We start from the raw sequence: 21,966 nt of genomic DNA, 5'->3' as shown, positions 1-21,966 counted from the left end.
TGTGTACCTTTTTGTACTCTTCTAAATTACATGACCAGCAGGTGGCGCCTCCTCTCCCTTTCAAGTTTTACTTGAATGGATATTGTTTTAATCACAGATCAATTTAATAAATCAAACATGACTTGTATTTACGCAAACCTAATTATCCATACACAACTGACATCTGGACCCAATTAGAATGTGTCTATAATACTCTCCCATACCATAAATTACCCATTCTCCATAAGCATCATGCCCTTTTCAAACTTAAATTCTATCAATTTGTAGCATTCAAATGTACAATATTTATTTTATTTGTAGAATTTGGCCATCAGGCCCCACCAGAAACAATCCTGATGGCATCTTAGAAAGAATATTGTGCTGTTCCATTTTCCCATAATACATAGCCTAAAATGCCATGTGGGGAGAATATACTGTATGTCAACAGGGCACAAACTGGAGCAAAGCAGAGATTGTCATGACATGGTGGAGGGACACAGAGCGGGATAGGGAACTACAGGGTGGGGTCACTGTTCTGTGTGGGTGTGGCTTTGGCCATAGTAGTGGTTTTGACAGTAGTCGTCAGAGGAGCAGCCAGCCAGCCTCTGACCAACACTGGGCAAAGAGCAAGAGACAACACAGGCGAAACGCCTAATGGTAAGTGAGGATATCGTTTTTTTTTATGATTTTGAATTAAATTGAAGACTGCAGGATTTGATAAAATATACAAATGGGATGGAATTTCTTTTTCCATGTAGTTTTATTGCAATTTTAGCAAGTCAAATGAGATCTGAAATAGTGAGTTCTGCAATGACAGATTGGTTGATAAAATAGTAAACCGTACATCTCTGAATGCATGTCTGTGAAGTACCAGTGATTGATAAAGTCCTATACTTTTAAGTGGTGTCTGTTCTGATCTGGTATCCCTTCCTCAGCACAACCCAAGGATGCAATCCACAGTGTTCACCGTGTCAGACATGGATCGTAAAACCAGCCGCACCAGCACCAACCATGAGACCCGGGACACTGAAGCAACGACCCCACTGAACCTTGTCCCTGACGGGGTCACTCTGGGCACTAACATCCCCTGCTGGTACTACTTCACCAGGCCCATCCTGGCCATCCTTATCGGCGGAGTGCTGTTCGGCTTGGGCACGGCCCTCTCTCTGCTCTACTTTACCCAGGTGGGGAACGTGCCCTACCTGCTGGGTCCTGTGTTCCTTTCTGTGGGGCTCATGTTCCTGGTCACGGGGCTGGTGTGGGTGCCCGTGGTGAAACAGAGACTAGAGCACAATGCTCTGACCAAGGTCAATGGCAAGGCGCTTCAGGTGCACGAACAGCACTGAAGAGCCATGGACTCAAGCTAAAACTATGTTGTTTTGTACTGTAGAGTAGGTCAACTGTGTTAGTGGGGTTTTCTCCCAACATAATTCTGAAAAGCACACTTTCTAAAAGATGTATAAATGTATGAGGAGGCAAGTGTAACATAACAGATGGATTTGTATTTATTTAACCTTTATTTATGCAGGTTAGTCTTCATATAGATTCCATTTTGTAAGAGAGACCTCTGTGAAATGCACTGTTTATCTTCTGTATGTAGCTGTCCTCTATCTAGGGCCTAATACAAATATGGGATTGAATGACCTCGTCCTGTAAAAGGGAACATCATGTGATTGCTCTGTTGGAGGGCTTTAACATGATCGGAACATGGCCCTGCTGCTGCGGCCCAGGCTATCCCATCTGTCTGTCTGATTGTGATCTGTAATAGTTGTTGTTTTTCCACCATAAGCAACTGTTTTCCTTGTAGCTGCTGTTGTAGTGGATTGCTAAATCCTTCAGAAACAGGATTACAGAGTCAGAAAATTCTACCGGACATTATTATAGCTGATTGTTGAAGTCATGATGGACAGTTGGACACTGAGTGGTAGTGGGTGCACCCTCGCTCTGTCCCTCAATACTGCTACTGGATTAAATAATATAACCTTTTATGTTTCTGGGTCAAAAAGGATGTGTCCATCTGGTCAAAAGCAAAACATTTTTTAAAGGAGGTGGGGCCAGTGGGATTTGAATTCGGTCTAAGTTAGCCAAAATGTTTACATTTTTACCTAAACTTGAGATGTTAGTTTTACATTGTTTTGTGCATTTGTTCATTCAATCATTCATGTAGGCTACTGATTCCATTAATATCCAACATTGTGAGAGCAGCACCCTTTATCTTCTTTCTAAATGTGTCATTTTATTTATGAACATAATGCAGCAATTGTGTAATGAATAAAAAATTAGATTTGATTTAGTCTTTCATTTTCAATGTACAGTAATAAATTGTATGGGGGCACATGTTTTTCTGTACAAAAGACCACAAGGTGGCAATAGGCCTACACGCCATCACTTAGGAGTCAGGTGAGAGGTTGGGTGTATCACATTATACTGAGGCTGCAGACAGGCAGTCCAAATCAGATCTTTTTTTTCTACTAATTGGCCAATCAGATCAGCTCTGAAAAAGATCTGTGAAAAGATCTGAGGGGATTGGTCAAACGAGTAATTAGTGGAAAAAAGATCAGAATATGGCTGCCTGTGTAAACACAGCCTTAGAGGCTTTTGTCTGTCATTACTGTTTTAATTTATAGAAAAAATCTGGATGTGAATAGATTTCTGCCATTGTTCTTGTAGAAATGAGGGAGAGAAACATGTCATGAGTCAAATGTTGTCCAGAATGTCATTCCACAGGTGAAAGGAATATCATGATGCTTGTGAACAGACATTAGTGTGCCATGTTTGGCGTCTCTCTGCATATTGGACTGATGACCGATATCTAGAAAATCAGAACCATAATGGCTCCTTTCTACAGTGCATGTCACACATGTCCTACCTCCTTTGCAGTATTAATATGGCTGGTGTCATGCCAGTATCCCGTCTACCCAGCCCTCCCTCACCTGTCTACGGCTACCACGCCCCACCTCTCCCTGTGCTGTGACACAGGAAAACATGAATAGGGGCGAGCTTCCTCACCTGTCTCACCTTACCTGTTCAAACAAACGGCTCCGTTTGAAACTCGACCCCAACCGAATTCCACCAGGAAACCAACCGCAAATGATAGTTAAAAAAGAAAAGGTGGTCTAAACCAAGTATTTGTTAGGCCTCTATCTCCAAGCCAATTTAGAGGCATGGAGCCGACGTACCGCGGTCTAGGGCGCTGTTCCTGCGCCTTTTGGTTGGCAGTGTCCTTCGACATATTCGGGCTGCTCGTTCTTTTGATCGGTGTTTTTGCGGACATATTCTTTTATGACTTTTTAATCTACGCCGGGGCAATCATCATCTTCCTCAGCCTCGTCTGGTGGGTGTTCTGGTACACGGGCAACATCGAGGTCCCCCCGGAGGAGCTGGAGGATGACGTCGGGCTCTTGAAGAAGGAGCGGGGCATCGCAGGTGCGGTGAGGCGGTTATCCAGCCGTCTCTCCAACAGTGTCAGGAACTCTCTGCGGCGGAATGGAGGCCGCGGGGTCGCGAGAAGGGCAGGGACCGGGCTGTCTACGACTCACATGAGGGATGCCCAACAGCAACCGAAGCCCCCGCCTGTCGTATTGGCGATGGGGCCGCTTGATGAGGACATGCACACAGTGTCTGCATCCGTGGACGCTGACATACCTGTCCCGCACACAGCTACAGAGACCTCGGCCATATGATGCGCAATGCGCACAAGGTTAGCATATTTCCAATCAGTCATTAAGCCATTTAGGCTATAGCCTAGGGATACATTTTGTTATTGGACAGGCCTAATTTTAATTAAACGTGCATAGATTATAGGTTTTATAGGCCAACTTCATTCTAGGCTATTGTTTTTGCTTGATAATAGCCCACAACTTTGATCCACAATTCAGTAGGCTATAATGTTCCTTATAATAAAATGAAATTACAATGTGTTTCAGTGAATGAGGAAAGAAACTGTGTGATCTAGTGGAAACAGACTTCCTTTATCTTTCTGTTAACCATTAACGCCATTGAATGGCAGTGCACGCCTAAAGACAAGCCCTGTTCAAACAATAAAACTGTTTCTGAGAGGGCGAAATAGAGCTGCTGCTACATGAAACAAAGAAACGTAGGTTGACCAGGAATTGTCTGTTGACCAGGAATTGTCTATCTTAGGAGTTAGGACACATTTTGACATCGATCTAAACTGATGTAAGCTACAGTATGACTGTATGTTGCAACTATGACATCATGAAGTGACTATATATTTTGTCCAACTGAAGTTAGAGGCTTGGCAGCACTGAGCCCAATAAGGACATTTCACTTGTCCATCTCACAATGTTTACAAGTACATTTCGTTTTTAATATTGTCCTATGGGCTTTTTTTCTTTGAAACATTTCATTTTTAAAATCAAATTATGCTCCTCAGTGAGGACTTTTTGTTTGTTTTATGTTCATTTTGTGAATAATTTGTGAATACTTTGTGGATAATTGATGCAATACTTTGATAATACAGAGATTTTTTTCTAGCAAATATGTCAGACTTTCATTTTTAGGACTAAGTGCTACTGAGAAGGTGTTTGTTGTGAACTTGACCTGGCACATGTATTCTACATCCCCGTCCACAGTGGTGATAAGCAATATTAACGACCTTTGTACACTATGGATTTCCATACCTTTATTTATACAGACATTACTTTTGTATGTCCATACGGCTGCCTCATCATGCTTTATGATTCCCAAGGTGAAAACAAAACATTTTACCTGTTTGTATTTCCAACCGACAATTCTCAGATTTTTGCCAAACACAGTACCTACACATTGACTAGAGTAACATATGAGTGTTACTGTGTGGTGACAACACTTTGATTATCTACAATAGGCTAGCTTAGACCTTGACACTTTGTTACTCCACACAATAAAGTATGGGAGTGGTGTACTGTATTATGGTTTTGAGCTTCAGCCAGGGTCCTTTTATCACATTGACAGTGATTATATGAGGAACTGCAATGTTATTTTGAATGGATGAGAGGTACTACAGATGTAGGATCTTAATTTGATCACCCGGTTGCAGGAGAACTTTCCTGGTTTAAAAAGGCTTCTGAAGTTTGTAATTTCCACTTTGAAATGTCAAAGTTGTCCATTAATTATAGTCCACATAACAATTCACATTTCTTGTTGCTGCAGGATTATTTTCCTGCTGTAGCAAACTGGCTCAAATTAAGATCCTACATCTGTAGGCTACCCTGCCAAATTTCAGGTGGCTGAAATTGTGGACATTTTACATATACTATACATACATGATAGACTTGTATGAAGAAATAATCACACAGATCTCAAATCATTAGTCACCAAACAAATTATCAATCAAACAAACGCTTTGTCAGTCAGCAACAGTGGCGACCTGTCATTCAGGGCAGGTGGTGCTTTTGAGCCCCACATTTTTAGCCAAAAAAAAGCGTTTTTTTTGGAGGGGGGGTTGACTATTTTGGTATTAATACGTGTGACATATCAGTTTGCAAACAATGTAAAAAAAAATCAAAAATCATAATATTAATTGAGTTAATAAAGCCGCATACAAACATGGTCTATTTTTTGCTCTCTTAAGTAAGGCAGCTCCAAAATGCAGGTGTTTCAGCCTAGCTCAGTGCTTTCTGTGGTGGTGGGGCAGCCAGTGGAAAATACGGAGCGTAGGGGTTGGCAGTGTTCTCTAGTTGCGGCTTAATTTGCTCAGTGTTCTGTCACTCATGGGGACACTACGTCACCGCAACTCTAAGCCCCTTGGGTGCTGCCATAGAGTTATATTAGAACTGCCCATCCAAGAAGGCTCAAGGTCATTGGCCACAGATAAAATGATGTCAAATCATGTTATATCTACAGTAGCTTTGAATGGACTGATCATATCAACATCATACTTTGAAAATCTTAGCTAGCAGTCATCATCATGAATCAAGTCGACAATCTACAGGGAAATCCTTTTTAATCCTTGTCATTTGAAGATAAATAATAGATAAAAATGTATCGGTACTCATCGGCCATTGGACATAAACACTACACATCAAGTTGGAAATCGCAAATTCAACAATGGTTTGGAAGGAATCAGTGGCTAACTGCAAGCATTGGAAAGCAATCACTAGCCTGCTATTCTGTGGAGTGGCTGTGTGGTCCCAAGTCTGGGTTTAAGGTTCTATTTTCCAAGCTTAAAATGATAAACATTCAGCATTGGCCATGCTGTCAATCCAGCATGATTTCTGCCGTGCTCAAAACAACTGTTAACTCGGAACTGAGAAATCTGACTTCAGTGAGTTAAAGACAACTGGAAACTCGGGGGAAAAACAAGTGCCAACTGGGAAAATACGTTTTGAACGGTCATCCAACTCAGAATTGTAAGTCGGGAACTCAGGCCTCTTTCTAGAGCTACAACCTGAAGATTCCTGACGTCATCATGATTCAACCTTGTTTTTTCTGAGTTCCCAGTTGTCTTGAGAGCACCATAAATCCAGAGAATGCCAGACTTTGATTACAAAATTTGCCCACAAATGACCGCCGCGCCACCTTCCTGTTCAAGTGAGCACAGCACAACAAGGTGAGTCCAAAAATGTCTTGTATGCTTCTGCATAAATTATGTAATATGCCAGGGAGATATGTATACTGTAGCTAAGAAAGTAATACTAAGTGTATGTTGTGTAGTAAGCTGTTAGTAACCCATGTGCCTCACCCTAATAATTTGGTCCATTTTCCCCTCTTAATTTTGCCTACTGTTCTGACTTGGTGGTACACATGTAGCCTATAACCTGTTTTAGAGAAATGTAATCATCGAATATTGGAAGAGCTTTCATTGTCTGCTTATATGCCCCCTTTATTTATCCTATGGTTCTGACTTGTTGTACAGGGAGAACACTGTAAGAACGGCCCATGTTCTGAATTCTGTCGCTGTACATTTCAAAAGTGCTCAACAAATAGTTATACTACGTCCGTCCTAGCTCGCTCACTAATGTCTTAATCGAAATTACGGATTGCCTCTTATCCACTTGTTGTCCCCTTATGCCATAGTTTGTACATCTCAGTAGAAACCACATTTGTTTAAGCAAGTCAGCCATATCAGCTATGTTTTTTTAAAAGGCAGTAAATGAGGCTGAATGAAATGTTTAGCTGTCAGACAAGGCTCAGCTGATAGCCAGGTGTAGCAGTGGTAAGGTGTTGGGACTGCTGTTTGGACTCTGCTGTTGGGACAGATTTATGTAGGTCCTAACAGTTTGTGGGCTCAAGAAGAGGAAATGTGTTCAACAAGAGGCAATTATGCTAAGCTTTGGTATGGATTTCCCCTTCCTGTAACTATATCTGGCCTGCCAGCCATGTACATACCATACATACAGTGCCTTCGGAAAGTATTCAGACCCCTTGACTTTTTCCCCATTTTGTTACATTACAGCCTTATTCTAAAATTGATTAAATAGTTTTTTTCCCTCATCAATCCACACACAATACCTCATAATGGCAAAGCAAAAACAGGTTTTTAGAAATTGTTGCACATTTATATATATATATATTTTTTTATTTATTTATTTATTTATTACATTTACATAAGTATTCAGACCCTTTACTCAGTACTTTGTTGAAGCAGCTTTGGCAGCGATTACAGCCTTGAGTCTTCTGTATTTGGGGAGTTTCTCCCATTCTTCTCTGCAGATCCTCTTAAGCTCTGTCAGGTTGGATGGGGAGCGTTGCTGCATAGCTATTTTCAGGTCTCTCCAGAGATGTTCGATCGGGTTCAAGTCTGAGCTCTGGCTGGGCCACTTAAGGACATTCAGAGACTTGTCCCGAAGCCACTCCTGCATTGTCTTGGCTGGTCGTTGTCCTGTTGGAAGGTAAACCTTTGCCCCAGTCTGAGGTCCTGAGTGCTCTGGAGCAGGTTTTCATCAAGGATCTCTCTGTGCTTTGCTCCGTTCATCTTTCCCTCGATCCTGACTAGTCTCCCAGTTTCTGCCGCTGAAAAACATTCCCACAGCATGATGCTGCCACCATTATGCTTAACTGTAGGGATGGTGCCAGGTTTCGTCCAGACGTTACACTTGGCATTCAGACCAAAGAGTTCAATCTTGGTTTCATCAGACAAAACAATCTTGTTTCTCATGGTCTGAGAGTCTTATGCTGCCTTTTAACAAACTACAAGCGGGCTGTCATGTGCCTTTTACTGAGAAGTGGCTTCCGTCTGGCCACTCTACCATAACGTCCTGATAAGTGGAGTGTTGCAGAGATGGTTGTCCTTCTGGAAGATTCTCCCATCTCCACAGAGGCACTCTGGAGCTCTGTCAGAGTAACCATTGGGTTCTTGGTCACTTCCCTGACCAAGGCCCTTCTCCTCCAATTGCTCAGTTTGGCCAGGCAGCCAGCTCTAGGAAGAGTCTTGGCAGTTCCAAACTTCTTCCATTTAAGAATGATGGAGGTTGTAAAAACATTGTAAAAACATCTCAAGTTATAAAAACATATCAATGATGATCAATGGAAACAGGATGCACCTGAGCTCAATTTCGAGTCTCATAGCAAAGGGTCTGAATACTTATGTAAATAAGGTATTTCAGTTTTTGATTTGTAATACATTTGCAAACATTTCTGAAAACTATTTAATCCATTTTAGAATAAGGCTGTAACGTAACAAAAAGTGGAAAAAGTCAAGGGTTTTGAATACTTTCCTAATGCACTGTACAGCTGCAATATCAGTGGCTGCAATTTCTGCAAACCCTGTCTGGAGGAGTTCTGGGAGCAGCATGGCTCAGAAAAAGGTCCTTCCCACTTAAAAAAAATACTACACTACACACTGTAGTATCCCTTGATCATGTGTAGGATTTAGCATATCATTTTGTAGTATACTGTTGAATAAACCAAGATGGCGTAGCAGTGCAGACGTGTTTTGTTCGTCCTCTCGTGTACTTTTGTATTTTTTGTCTATTTTTGTATATATTTCAATTTTATTTTCAGTGTCTTTTCCATTTTAATTCAATTATACCTTCCGGTAACCTGCCTCACCCAATGCGATACGGAACTGCTATTATTTTTAATTTTTAGACCTTATAGCAAGAACCACCTAGCCATCAGAAGCTAACCAGCTACAAGCTATTTTATCATTGTTAGCCACTGCTAGCGGCCTTTACCTTCTGCACAGATACCAGACCTTTTTTTAGCCTGGATAATACTCGCCAGCCTACCAGAATCGGACTGTCTTTCCACTACAACGCCGGATTCCTGACGTAATCCTAGGAATATTACTCCTGATCTTCACTGCAAGCTAGCACCCACCGAGTTACCTAGCACTGAAGCTATCCCTGAGGCCCACCTCCCGGCCTACTCTGTTGTTCACCCGGACTCCACCCAAACACGGCTAGAACCCACTACTCCACCAGATCCTCGCCGTAAGCTCTGGACCTTGGCACCGGATCACCGCTGCTACCGAGTGGCTATAGTGGCTAATTCCCCTGCCCCGAAGCTAGCACCAGTTAGCCGTGAGCCAGGCGCATCTCCCGGCTAGCAAACTAAATTACTACAACTACAATACCTATTTCGCCATCTGGCTTGGATCCTTTGTCGACACGGCGCCCCGCCGCACCACCACAACTGGTCTGCCGATGAATACTCCATCCTCTGTGCCTTCAACCTGCCTCCATCGGACGTCGGAGCAGACGCTTCTACTAGCCCCGGGCTACTAACTTTAAACGCCGTGTCGCACACGTGCTAGCGTAGTAGCGATTACTCCACGGCTTCCCTGTACCATCTATTGCTGCCCCCTGGACCCTATGATCACTTGGCTACATAGCTGATGCCTGCTGGACTGTCCATTAATCACGGTACTCCATTCTGTTTATTTTTTGTTTATCTGTTGGCCCCAGCCTCGAACTCAGGCTCTGTCTGTAGTTGACCCTCTCTGCCCAGTCATCGCCATTTTACCTGTTGTAGTGTTAGCTGATCAGCTGTTGCTGTCTCACCCATTGTTGTCTAGCTAGCTCTCCCAATCAACACCTATGATTACTTTATACCTCGCTGTTTGTCTCTCTCAAATGTCAATATGCCTTGTACACTGTTGTTTAAGTTAGTTATCATTGTTTTAGTTTACAATGGAGCCCCTAGTTCCACTCATCATACCTCTGATGCCTCCTTTGTCCCACCTCCGACACATGCGGTGACCTCCCCCATTATAACCAGCATGTCCAGAGATACAACCTCTCTTATCATCACTCAGTGCCTGGGCTTACCTCCGCTGTACCCGCACCCCACCATACCCCGTCTGCACATTATGCCCTGAATCCATTCTACCACGCCCATAAATCTGCTCCTTTTATTCTTTGTCCCGAACGCTCTAGGCGACCAGTTTTGATATCCTTTAGCCGTACCCTCATCCTACTCCTCCTCTGTTCCTCGGGTGATGTGGAGGTAAACCCAGGCTCTGCGTGTCCCCAGGCACCCTCATTTGTTGACTTCTGTGATTGAAAAAGCCTTGGTTTCATGCATGTCAACATCAGAAGCCTCCTCCCTAAGTTTGTTTTACTCACTGCTTTAGCACACTCCGCCAACCCTGATGTCCTTGCCGTGTCTGAATCCTGGCTTAGGAAGGCCACCAAAAATTCGGAGATTTCCATACCCAACTACAACTTTTTCCGTCAAGATAGAACTGCCAAAGGGGGAGGAGTTGCAATCTACAGCAGAGATAGCCTGCAAAGTTCTGTCATACTTTCCAGGTCTATACCCAAACAGTTCGAACTTCTAATTTTAAAAATTAATCTCTCCAGAAATAAGTCTCTCACTGTTGCCGCCTGCTATCGACCCCCCCTCTGCTCCCAGCTGTGCCCTGGACACCATTTGTGAATTGATCACCCCCCATCTAGTCTCAGAGTTCGTTCTGTTAGGTGACCTAAACTGGGAAATGCTTAACACCCCAGCAGTCCTACAATCTAAGCTAGATGCCCTCAATCTCACACAAATCATCAAGGATCCTACCAGGTACAACCCTAAATCCGTAAACCCGGGCACCCTCATAGACATTATCCTGACCAACTTGCCCTCCAAATACACCTGCGCTGTTTTCAATCAGGATCTCAGCGATCACTGCCTCATTGCCTGTATCCGCTATGGGTCCGCGGTCAAAAGACCACCCCTCATCACTGTCAAACGCTCCCTAAAACACTTCTGCGAGCAGGCCTTTCTAATCAACCTGGCCCGGGTATCCTGGAAGGATATTGACCTCATCCCGTCAGTCGAAGATGCTTGGTCAATCTTTAAAAGTAATTTCCTCACCATCTTAGATAAGCATGCCCCGTTCAAAAAATGCAGAACTAAGAACAGATATAGCCCTTGGTTAACTCCAGACCTGACTGCCCTTGACCAGCACAAAAACATCCTGTGGCGGACTGCAATAGCATCGAAAAGTCCCCGCGATATGCAACTGTTCAGGGAAGTCAGGAACCAATACACGCAGTCAGTCAGGAAAGCAAAGGCTAGCTTTTCAAACAGAAATTTGCATCCTGTAGCTCTAACTCCAAAACGTTTTGGGACACTGTGAAGTCTATGGAGAACAAGAGCACCTCCTCCCAGCTGCCCACTGCACTGAGGCTAGGTAACACGGTCACCACCGATAAATCCATGTTAATTGAACATTTCAATAAGTATTTCTCAACGGCTGGCCATGCCTTCCTCCTGGCTACTCCAACCCCTGCCAACAGCTCCGCCCCCCCGCAGCTACTCGCCCAAGCCTCCCCAGCTTCTCCCTCACCCAAATCCAGATAGCCGATGTTCTGAAAGAGCTGCAAAACCTGGACCCGTACAAATCAGCTGGGCTAGACAATCTGGACCCTCTCTATCTAAAACTATCCACCGCCATTGTTGTAACCCCTATTACCAGCCTGTTCAACCTCTCTTTCGTATCGTCCGAGATCCCTAAAGATTGGAAAGCTGCCGCGGTCATCCCCCTCTTCAAAGGGGGTGACACCCTAGATCCAAACTATTACAGACCTATTTCCATCCTGCCCTGCCTATCTAAAGTCTTCGAAAGCCAAGTTAATAAACAGATCACTGACCATTTCAAATCCCACCGTACCTTCTCCACTGTGCAATCCGGTTTCCGAGCCGGTCACGGGTGCACCTCAGCCACGCTCAAGGTACTAAACGATATCATAACCGCCATCGATAAAAGACAGTACTGGGCAGCAGTCTTCATCGACCTGGCCAAGGCTTTCGACTCTGTCAATCACCATATTCTTATTGGCAGACTCAATAGCCTTGGTTTTTCTAATGACTGCCTCGCCTGGTTCACCAACTACTTTGCAGACAGAGTTCAATGTGTCAAATTGGAGGGCATGTTGTCCGGACCTCTGGCAGTCTCTATGGGGGTACCACAGGGTTCAATTCTCGGGCCGACTCTTTTCTCTGTATATATCAATGATGTCGCTCTTGCTGCGGGCGATTCCCTGATCCACCTCTACGCAGACGACACCATTCTGTATACTTCTGGCCCTTCCTTGGACACTGTGCTAACAAACCTCCAAACGAGCTTCAATGCCTTACAACACTCCTTCTGTGGCCTCCAACTGCTCTTAAACGCTAGTAAAATCAAATGCATGCTTTTCAACCGTTCGCTGCCCGCACCTGCCCGCCCGGCTAGCATCACCACCCTGGACGGTTCCGACCTAGAATATGTGGACAACTATAAATACCTAGGTGTCTGGCTAGACTGTAAACTCTCCTTCCAGACTCATGTCAAACATCTCCAATCCAAAATCAAATCTAGAATCGGATTTCTATTTCGCAACAAAGCCTCCTTCACTCACGCCGCCAAACTTACCCTAGTAAAACTGACTATCCTACCGATCCTCGACTTCAGCAATGTCATCTACAAAATAGCTTCCATTACTCTACTCAGCAAACTGGATGCAGTCTATCACAGTGCAATCCGTTTTGTTACCAAATCACCTTATACCACCCACCACTATGACCTGTATGCTCTAGTCGGCTGGCCCTCGCTACATATTCGTCGCCAGACTCTCTGGCTCCAGGTCATCTATAAGTCTATGCTAGGTAAAGCTCCGCCTTATCTCAGTTCACTGGTCACGATAACACCCACCCGCAGCACACGTTCCAGCAGGTATTTCTCACTGATCATCCCCAAAGCCAACACCTCATTTGGCCGCCTTTCCTTCCAGTTCTCTGCTGCCAGTGACTGGAACGAATTGCAAAAATTGCTGAAGTTGGAGACTTTTATTTCCCTCACCAACTTTAAACATCAGCTACCTGAGGTGCTAACCGATCGCTGCAGCTGTACACAGTCCATCTGTAAATTGCCCACCCAATCTACCTACCTCATCCCCATACTGTTTTTATTTTATTTACTTTTCTGCTCTTTTGCACACCAGTATTTCTATTTGCACATCATCATATGCTCATTTATCACTCCAGTGTTAATCTGCTAAATTGTAATTATTCGCTCCTATGGCCTATTTATTGCCTACCTCCTCATGCATTTTGCACACACTGTATATAGACTTTCTTTTTTTATACTGTGTCATTGACTTGTTTTATTGTGTTATTGGCTTGTTTATTGTTTACTCCATGTGTAACTCTGTGTTGTTGTCTGTGTCACACTGCTTTGCTTTATCTTGGCCAGGTCGCAGTTGTAAATGAGAACTTGTTCTCAACTTGTCTACCTGGTTAAATAAAGGTGAAATAAAAAATGGTCACATCCTGACCATAGAAAGCTTTTATTTTCTATGGTAGAGTAGGTCGGGGCGTGACATGGGGTTTTGTCTAGTTATTTTATGTCTATGTTGATTCTAGTTTCTTTTTTCTATGTTGTTTTTTTTGGTCTAGTTTATGTATTTCTATGTGGGGTTCTAGTTTCTGTATTTCTATGTTGTTGTTTTTTGGGATGATCTCCAATTAGAGGCAGCTGGTCATCGTTGTCTCTAATTGGGGATCATATTTAAGTTGTTGTTTTGTGGGAGATTATTTTGAGGTAGTGTATGTTTCACCTCTTCGTCACAGTGTTTTATTTTGTTTAGTAGTAAGCATCCAGCCAGGACGGGTTGTGCCAGCTCTACTCTCGAGACCTCTGGTGCGCCTCCACGGCACAGTATATCCTGTACCTGCGCCACGCACCCAGCCTCCATTGAGTCAATCCAGCCTGGTACGCCTTGTGCCTGCTCCTCGCACTTGCCCTGAGGTGCGTGTCACCAGTCTGGCACCACCTGTGCCAGCCCCACGCATCAGGCCTCCAGTGCGCCTTCCCAGTCCAGAGCTTCCGGCGACAGTTCCCAGTTCAGAGCTTCCAGCGACAGTTCCCAGTCCAGAGCTTCCGGCAACAGTTCCCAGTCCAGAGCTTCCGGCGACAGTTCCCAGTCCAGAGCTTCCGGCGACAGTTCCCAGTCCAGGACCTCCTGAGACGGCCTACAGTCCAGAACCTCCTGAGACGGCCCACAGTCCGGAACCTCCTGAGACGGCCCACAGTCCGGAACCTCCAGCGACGGCCCACAGTCCGGAACCTCCAGCGACGGCCCCCAGTCCGGAGTCTCCAGCGTAGGTCCGCAGTCCGGAGTCTCCAGCGGCGGTCCGCAGTCCAGAGCCTCCGGCGATGATCCACGGTCCGGTGACACAAAACCGGAGCCACCTCCTATGCTGGCGGATAAGCAGGATGTGAGGGTTCTTCGTCCCGCACCAGAACCGCCTCCGATGCAGAAGGATCCACGGGATGTGAAGGTTCTTCGTCCTGCAACAGAGCCGCCACCGACATTAGACACTCACCCTAACCCTCCCTGTTTTTTTTTTTGTTGTTTAAGGTTGTGCGTTCGGAGTCCGCACCTTTGGGGGGGTACTGTCACGTCCTGACCATAGAAAGCTTTTATTTTCTATGGTAGAGTAGGTCAGGGCGTGACAGAAGGTTTTGTCTAGTTATTTTATGTCTATGTTGGTTCTAGTTTATTTTTTCTATGTTGGGGTTTTTGTCTAGTTTATATATTTCTATGTGGAGTTCTAGTTTCTGTATTTCTATGTTTTTTGGGGGGATGATCTCCTATTAGAGGCAGCTTGTCATCGTTGTCTCTAATTGGGGATCATATTTAAGTTGTTGTTTTTCCCACTAGGTTTTGTGGGAGATTATTTTGAGGTAGTGTATGTTTCACCTCTTCGTCACGGTTTGTTATTTTGTTTAGTAGTTTATTTGTATGTCTTGCATAGTTTTACAGTTATAATAAAATGTGGAACGATACACACGCTGCGCCTTGGTCTCCTTCGTACGACAACCGTGACAACAGTGCACAAAAAAGACTACAATTTTTATACTATAGTAAATACTACAGTATTTCATTTGTATAGACCCTGCACATTCCCCTCTCCCATATCCCAGTATGTGGAACTCGTAAGTGAAAAGCCTACATGCCAAGTATAGACTTTCTATCTATCCTTTTGTTATGGAAGATTTGCTCTTTTAGTGTTCCTCAAGAAGAAGCCTCCACTTCTATGTCAAAGATAATAAAACAAAAACACTTTAGCACTACTATCAAACCCTGATCTGAATCACCTGACACCCCCCTCCTGGTGTCGCCCATTTTCCCCATTATCCCCTGTGTATTTATACCTGTGTTTTCTGTCTGTCTGTGCTAGTTCGTCTTGTTTGCCAAGTCATCCAGCGGTTTTCTCCTAGCGCCGTTTTTCCCCCAGTCTCTGTTTTTCCTCATCCTCCTGGTTCTGACCCTTGTCTGTCCTGACGCTGAGCCTGCCTGCCTGACCATTCTGCCTGCCCCTGACCTCGAGCCTGCCTGCCTCCCTGTACCATTTTGGACTCTGACCTGGTTATGAACTTATGCCTGTCCCCGACCTGCCTTTTGCCCCTTGGACTATAAAAGATATCAGAGCTCAAACCATCTGCCTCCTGTGCCTGCGTCTGGGTCTCGCCTTGTGTCGTTATAACTACAGTGAATAATATAGTATATACTCTTTTTTTACTACAGTATTTATACTATAATAAACTGTAAATACTACATTAGTCTGCAAAAACACTACAGTGAATACTATAGTATTCCTACCATAGTATACACTATAGTACTTTTTCAGGGGAAGTGTGCCGTATTTTACTACTTAATGTAGATGTTTGAAAGAATTCTATGGGCCAGGAAAAGTGTAGTCCATGGTTTGGTTTTCTTTAAATAGGCACTACAAACAAGCCTCTGCTAGCTAAAAGTCAATGGGACTGATACGGGCAAACATGCAGTTTTCTAAACTGTATCGCTTAATCAAGTGAAATCAACTCAATTATGTTGTTTGACATTAGTTAGGGGATTTGTCAATAATACATAAATAAGGTTGCATGGTTGCCCCTATCACTTCCATAGATTTTTAGCTAGCTGTGGTGGATAATGTTAGCTGAAGTTTGTTGCGGCTGTTTAAAGAAAACCTAATCATGAATTGCCGTTTCTCCTGGCCCATAGACTACTTTAACAATACATATTTTTTTGGCAAATACCATACCAAAACAAGCAACCTACTGTACAACGGTCTCTTTTTTGTTGGTGGCCCACTCTTTGATGGTATGCACGTCTTACACAGCGTGACTTTAAAGTTGGTCTCTTCAGTCAGCTATATTGTACTTTGGGTGAACAACCATAAGTTGGGTCAGTTGAATGTCTGTTATTGGATGGCTTTGTGTGTGTTTGTGGGGCGGAAGGGGGTGGGCAGGTCTGTGTGTAGGTTTGTCTGTAGGTCTGTCTGTGTGTGTGAGAGAGAGCTATAGAGATGTGGAGAGAGAGATAGAGAGGGGGAGAGAGAGATGGAGAGAGAGAATCAGTATCTGGGAATCAGTACCTGGGAATAAGAAGGGACGTGCATGCACCTCTTCAGAGGGGTCATCCAATGTAAAATTGTTCTCAGTTGAATTATACTTTTTCTGTGAAGTGATAATGTTCTGTTCATGTGTAGATAAAAAAATTGTTGCGCAAATGACCTGTTCACTTGTGGATTCCCCCTTCTCCCATTCAATGCCACATTCAATAACACTGGATTTACCATGTCTGAGGCAACTGCAGCCTGTTATAGACACATGCATGCAGTAAAGAGCTGTACATTCAACTCCAGCTCTGAGGTAGAATGGAGGCTAAAACTCTCCAGGAACACGTGTTTCCTGCTGTGCTGTATGTAGTGAGGTCTTCACTGTCCCATTGGACCTCAGCTGCCAGACCTGTGGCTGTAGCTTCTGCATACCCTGTCTGGATGAGTTCTGGGAGCAGCAGGGTTCTGAAGTATGTCCTATGTGCATCATCAAAAGACCTCCTCAGAAACCTCCACAGAGAAAGTGTGAGGAACATTGGATCAAACTGTCACTCTTCTGTGTCACAGACTTGCTGCCTATCTTTTCTGAGTGTCCTCTAACAGGGCAGTATGTAGACCACAGGGTGTACCCCATTAAAGAGGCTCTGGAGGACTGCAAGGTATGCTTAAAGGAGTAGTTTGTTATGGTCTGTTTCACAGATATCTGAATATCCTTAAAGGATAAGTTCAGTATTTTACAACTTAATGTTAGATGGTTCCTTAACCTGAAAGTAGTACATGGGCTTAGAGAAACCACAATCTATGGTGCAAACTTGAGCCACCGCTAGATGGGACTGATGGGGCAACTGTGCAATATTCTACATTTCAAAGTCAAATCAACTGAAATAAACTCCATGACTTAATTTGATGTTACTTTAAGGTGATTTGGTCAAAAAAACTTTAGAAATTATGCTGTTGCCCCAATCATTCTATTGAATTTTAGCTAGCGGTGGCTAATCTTAGCTGAAGTTTGTAGTGACTGTTTAATGAAACTCAAACCATGGACTATAGTTTCTCCTGGCTAATAGACTACTTTCAGGGTTAGGAACCATCTAACATTAAGTTGTAAAATAGCCTAAATATAAGGCTATTTATGTCTCATGCATGATTTATTCAACATTTTGAGTACCTTAAAAGTTTGGGCAGTAACACCCAGTTTTTAACCTCAGCCGCCATTCCTCCTTGGGTCAGTGTGAAGTCGGTCACTCATGTCAGTCTCTTCAGTCAGCTATATTGTAGGGTGGGATGAACCACCATATGTGGGCTCAGTTGATTGTTTACATTTACATTTACATTTAAGTCATTTAGCAGACGCTCTTATCCAGAGCGACTTACAAATTGGTGCATTCACCTTATGATATCCAGTGGAACAACCACTTTACAATAGTACATCTATATCTTTTAAGGGGGGGGTTTAGAAGGATTACTTTATCCTATCCTAGGTATTCCTTAAAGAGGTGGGGTTTCAGGTGTCTCCGGAAGGTGGTGATTGACTCCGCTGTCCTGGCGTCGTGAGGGAGCTTGTTCCACCATTGGTGTGCCAGAGCAGCGAACAGTTTTGACTGGGCTGAGCGGGAACTGTACTTCCTCAGAGGTAGGGAGGCGAGCAGGCCAGAGGTGGATGCACGCAGTGCCCTTGTTTGGGTGTAGGGCCTGATCAGAGCCTGAAGGTACGGAGGTGCCGTTCCCCTCACAGCTCCGTAGGCAAGCACCATGGTCTTGTAGCGGATGCGAGCTTCAACTGGAAGCCAGTGGAGAGAGCGGAGGAGCAGGGTGACGTGAGAGAACTTGGGAAGGTTGAACACCAGACGGGCTGCGGCGTTCTGGATGAGTTGTAGGGGTTTAATGGCACAGGCAGGGAGCCCAGCCAACAGCGAGTTGCAGTAATCCAGACGGGAGATGACAAGTGCCTGGATTAGGACCTGCGCCGCTTCCTGTGTGAGGCAGGGTCGTACTCTGCGAATGTTGTAGAGCATGAACCTACAGGATCGGGTCACCGCCTTGATGTTAGTTGAGAACGACAGGGTGTTGTCCAGGATCACGCCAAGGTTCTTAGCACTCTGGGAGGAGGACACAATGGAGTTGTCAACCGTGATGGCGAGATCATGGAACGGGCAGTCCTTCCCCGGGAGGAAGAGCAGCTCCGTCTTGCCGAGGTTCAGCTTGAGGTGGTGATCCGTCATCCACATTGATATGTCTGCCAGACATGCAGAGATGCGATTCGCCACCTGGTTATCAGAAGGGGGAAAGGAGAAGATTAATTGTGCGTCGTCTGCATAGCAATGATAGGAGAGACCATGTGAGGATATGACAGAGCCAAGTGACTTGGTGTATAGCGAGAATAGGAGAGGGCCTAGAACAGAGCCCTGGGGGACACCAGTGGTGAGAGCACGTGGTGCGGAGACAGATTCTCGCCAGGCCACCTGGTAGGACCTGTCAGGTAGGACGCAATCCAAGCGTGGGCCGCGCTGGAGATGCCCAACTCGGAGAGTGTGGAGAGGAGGATCTGATGGTTCACAGTATCAAAGGCAGCCGATAGGTCTAGAAGGATGAGAGCAGAGGAGAGAGAGTTAGCTTTAGCAGTGCGGAGCGCCTCCGTGACACAGAGAAGAGCAGTCTCAGTTGAATGACCAGTCTTGAAACCTGACTGATTTGGATCAAGAAGGTCATTCTGAGAGAGATAGCAGGAGAGCTGGCCAAGGACGGCACGTTCAAGAGTTTTGGAGAGAAAAGAAAGAAGGGATACTGGTCTGTAGTTGTTGACATCGGAGGGATTGAGTGTAGGTTTTTTCAGAAGGGGTGCAACTCTCGCTCTCTTGAAGACGGAAGGGATCGGATGTCGTCGACCTTCTTTTCAAAATGGTTGACGAAGTCATCCGCAGAGAGGGAGGAGGGGGGGGAGGGGGAGGAGGATTCAGGAGGGAGGAGAAGGTGGCAAGGAGCTTCCTAGGGTTAGAGGCAGATGCTTGGAATTTAGAGTGGTAGAAAGTGGCTTTAGCAGCAGAGACAGAAGAGGAAAATGTAGAGAGGAGGGAGTGAAAGGATGCCAGGTCCGCTGGGAGGCGAGTTTTCCTCCATTTCCGCTCGGCTGCCCGGAGCCCTGTTCTGTGAGCTCGCAATGAGTCGTCGAGCCACGGATCAGGAGGGGAGGACCGAGCCGGCCTGGAGGATAGGGGACATAGAGAGTCAAAGGATGCAGAAAGGGAGGAGAGGAGGGTTGAGGAGGCAGAATCAGGAGATAGGTTGGAGAAGGTTTGAGCAGAGGGAAGAGATGATAGGATGGAAGATTGTCTCTGTCATTGGATGGCTGTGTGGGTGTATATGTCAGTAGTACCTGGGAATCAGAAGCGTCCCAGTGTCAGTGCTGGTGTACATTTGCATAGTAGCTGGAGTCCATCATTGAAGAGTCTCTGTACTTACTTCATGCTGCTCTTCAGAGGGGTCATTCTGTCAGGGAAATTGATCTCAGTTGATTTTTTTGTTGTACTTTTTACCCTTTTTTCTCCCCAATTTTTGTGATATACAATTGGTAGTTACAGTCTTGTCCCATTGCTGCAACTCTCGTATGGACTTGGGAGAGGCGAAGGTCGAGAGCCACGCGTCCTCTGAAACACGACCCTGCCAAGCCGCACTGCTTCTTGACACACTGCTTGCTTAACCTGGAAGCCAGCCGCACCAATGTGTCAGAGGAAACACTGGCGACAAGGAGTCGCTAGAGCATGATGGAACAAGGACATCCCGGCCGGCCAAACCCTTCTCTAACTCGGACGATGCTGGGTCAATTGTGCACCCCCTCATGGGTCTCCCTGTCGAGGCCGGCTACGACACAGCCTGGGATCAAACCCGGATCTGTAGTGATGCCTCTAGCACCGCGATGCAGTGCCTTAGACCGCTGCGCCACTCTGGAGGCCCTCAGTTGATTTCGAAATTTTGTCTGAGGTGATAATATTCTTCTCAAAAGGTAGTTAATTATAATCACGAATGATAATAATTTTCCAGTTCAGGTTCTCTTTTGGCACAAATTACAGTGGCTTGCGAAAGTATTCACTCCCTTGGTATTTTTCCTATTTTGTTGCCTTACAACCTGGAATTAAAATAGATTTTTGGGGGATTTGAATCATTTGATTTACACAACATGCCTACCACTTTGAAGATGCTAAATATATTTTCTTGTGAAACAAACTATTCACCCCCCCCCAAGTCAATACTTTGTATAGCCATCTTTTGCAGCAATTACAGCTGCAAGTCTTTTGGGGTAGGTCTCTATAAGCTTGGCACATCAAGCCACTGGGATTTTTGCCAATTCTTCAAGGCAAAACTGTTCCAGCTCCTTCAAGTTGGATGGGTTCCGCTGGTCTACAGCAATCTTTAAGTCATGCCACAGATTCTCAATTGGATTGAGGTCTGGGCTTTGACTAGGCCATTCCAAGACATTTAAGTGTTTCCCCATAAACCACTCGAGTGTTGCTTTAGCAGTATGCTTAGGGTCATTGTCCTGCTGGAAGGTGAACCTCCTTCCCAGTCTCAAATCTCTGGAAGACAGAAACAGGTTTCCTTCAAGAATTTCCCTGTATTTAGTGCCAGCCATCATTCCTTCAATTCTGACCAGTTTCCCAGTCCCTGCCGATGAAAAACATCCCCACAGCATGATGCTGCCACCACCATGCTTCACTTTGGGGATGGTTTTCTCAGGGTGATGAGAGGTGTTGGGTTTGCACCAGACAGAGCGTTTTCCTTGATGGCCAAAAAGCTCAATTTTAGTCTAATCTGACCAGAGTAGCTTCTTCCATATGTTTGGGGAGTCTCCCACATGCCTTTTGGCAAACACCAAATGCTTATTTTTTTTCTTTAAGCAAAGTCTTTTTTCTGGCCACTCTTCTGTAAAGCCCAGCTCTGTGGAGTGTACGGCTTAAAGTGGTCCTATGGACAGATACTCCAATCTCCACTGTGGAGCTTTGCTTCTCCTTCAGGGTTATCTTTGGTCTCTATGTTGCCTCTCTGATTAATGCCCTCCTTGCCTGATCCGTGAATTTTGGTGGGCGGCCCTCTCTTGGCAGGTTTGTTGTGGTGCCATATTCTTTCCATTTCAAAAAAATTGATTTAGTGGTGCTACGTGGGATGTTCAAAGTTTCTGATATTTTTTATAACCCAACCCTGATCTGTACTTCTTCACAACTTTGT

At 44.9% G+C, this 21,966-nt stretch overlaps 1 protein-coding gene across 1 annotated transcript; it reads left to right on the top strand.

Moving 5' to 3' along the window:
• The first annotated feature begins 330 nt into the window (after positions 1-330).
• Positions 331-2,268, top strand: LOC115171586 (uncharacterized). The gene is made up of 2 exons (XM_029728559.1): positions 331-636; positions 915-2,268. Exons 1-2 carry the CDS (start codon positions 634-636, stop codon positions 1,323-1,325), a joined length of 414 nt encoding a protein of 137 aa, XP_029584419.1. The 5' UTR covers positions 331-633; the 3' UTR covers positions 1,326-2,268.
• Positions 2,269-21,966: the final 19,698 nt, after the last annotated feature.

Source organism: Salmo trutta, chromosome 32, assembly GCF_901001165.1.
Source record: "Salmo trutta chromosome 32, fSalTru1.1, whole genome shotgun sequence".
NCBI classification, from domain to species: domain Eukaryota; kingdom Metazoa; phylum Chordata; class Actinopteri; order Salmoniformes; family Salmonidae; genus Salmo; species Salmo trutta.
The sequence above is the reverse complement of the archived record's forward strand: the minus strand, read 5'-3'. Positions and strand labels throughout refer to the sequence as shown.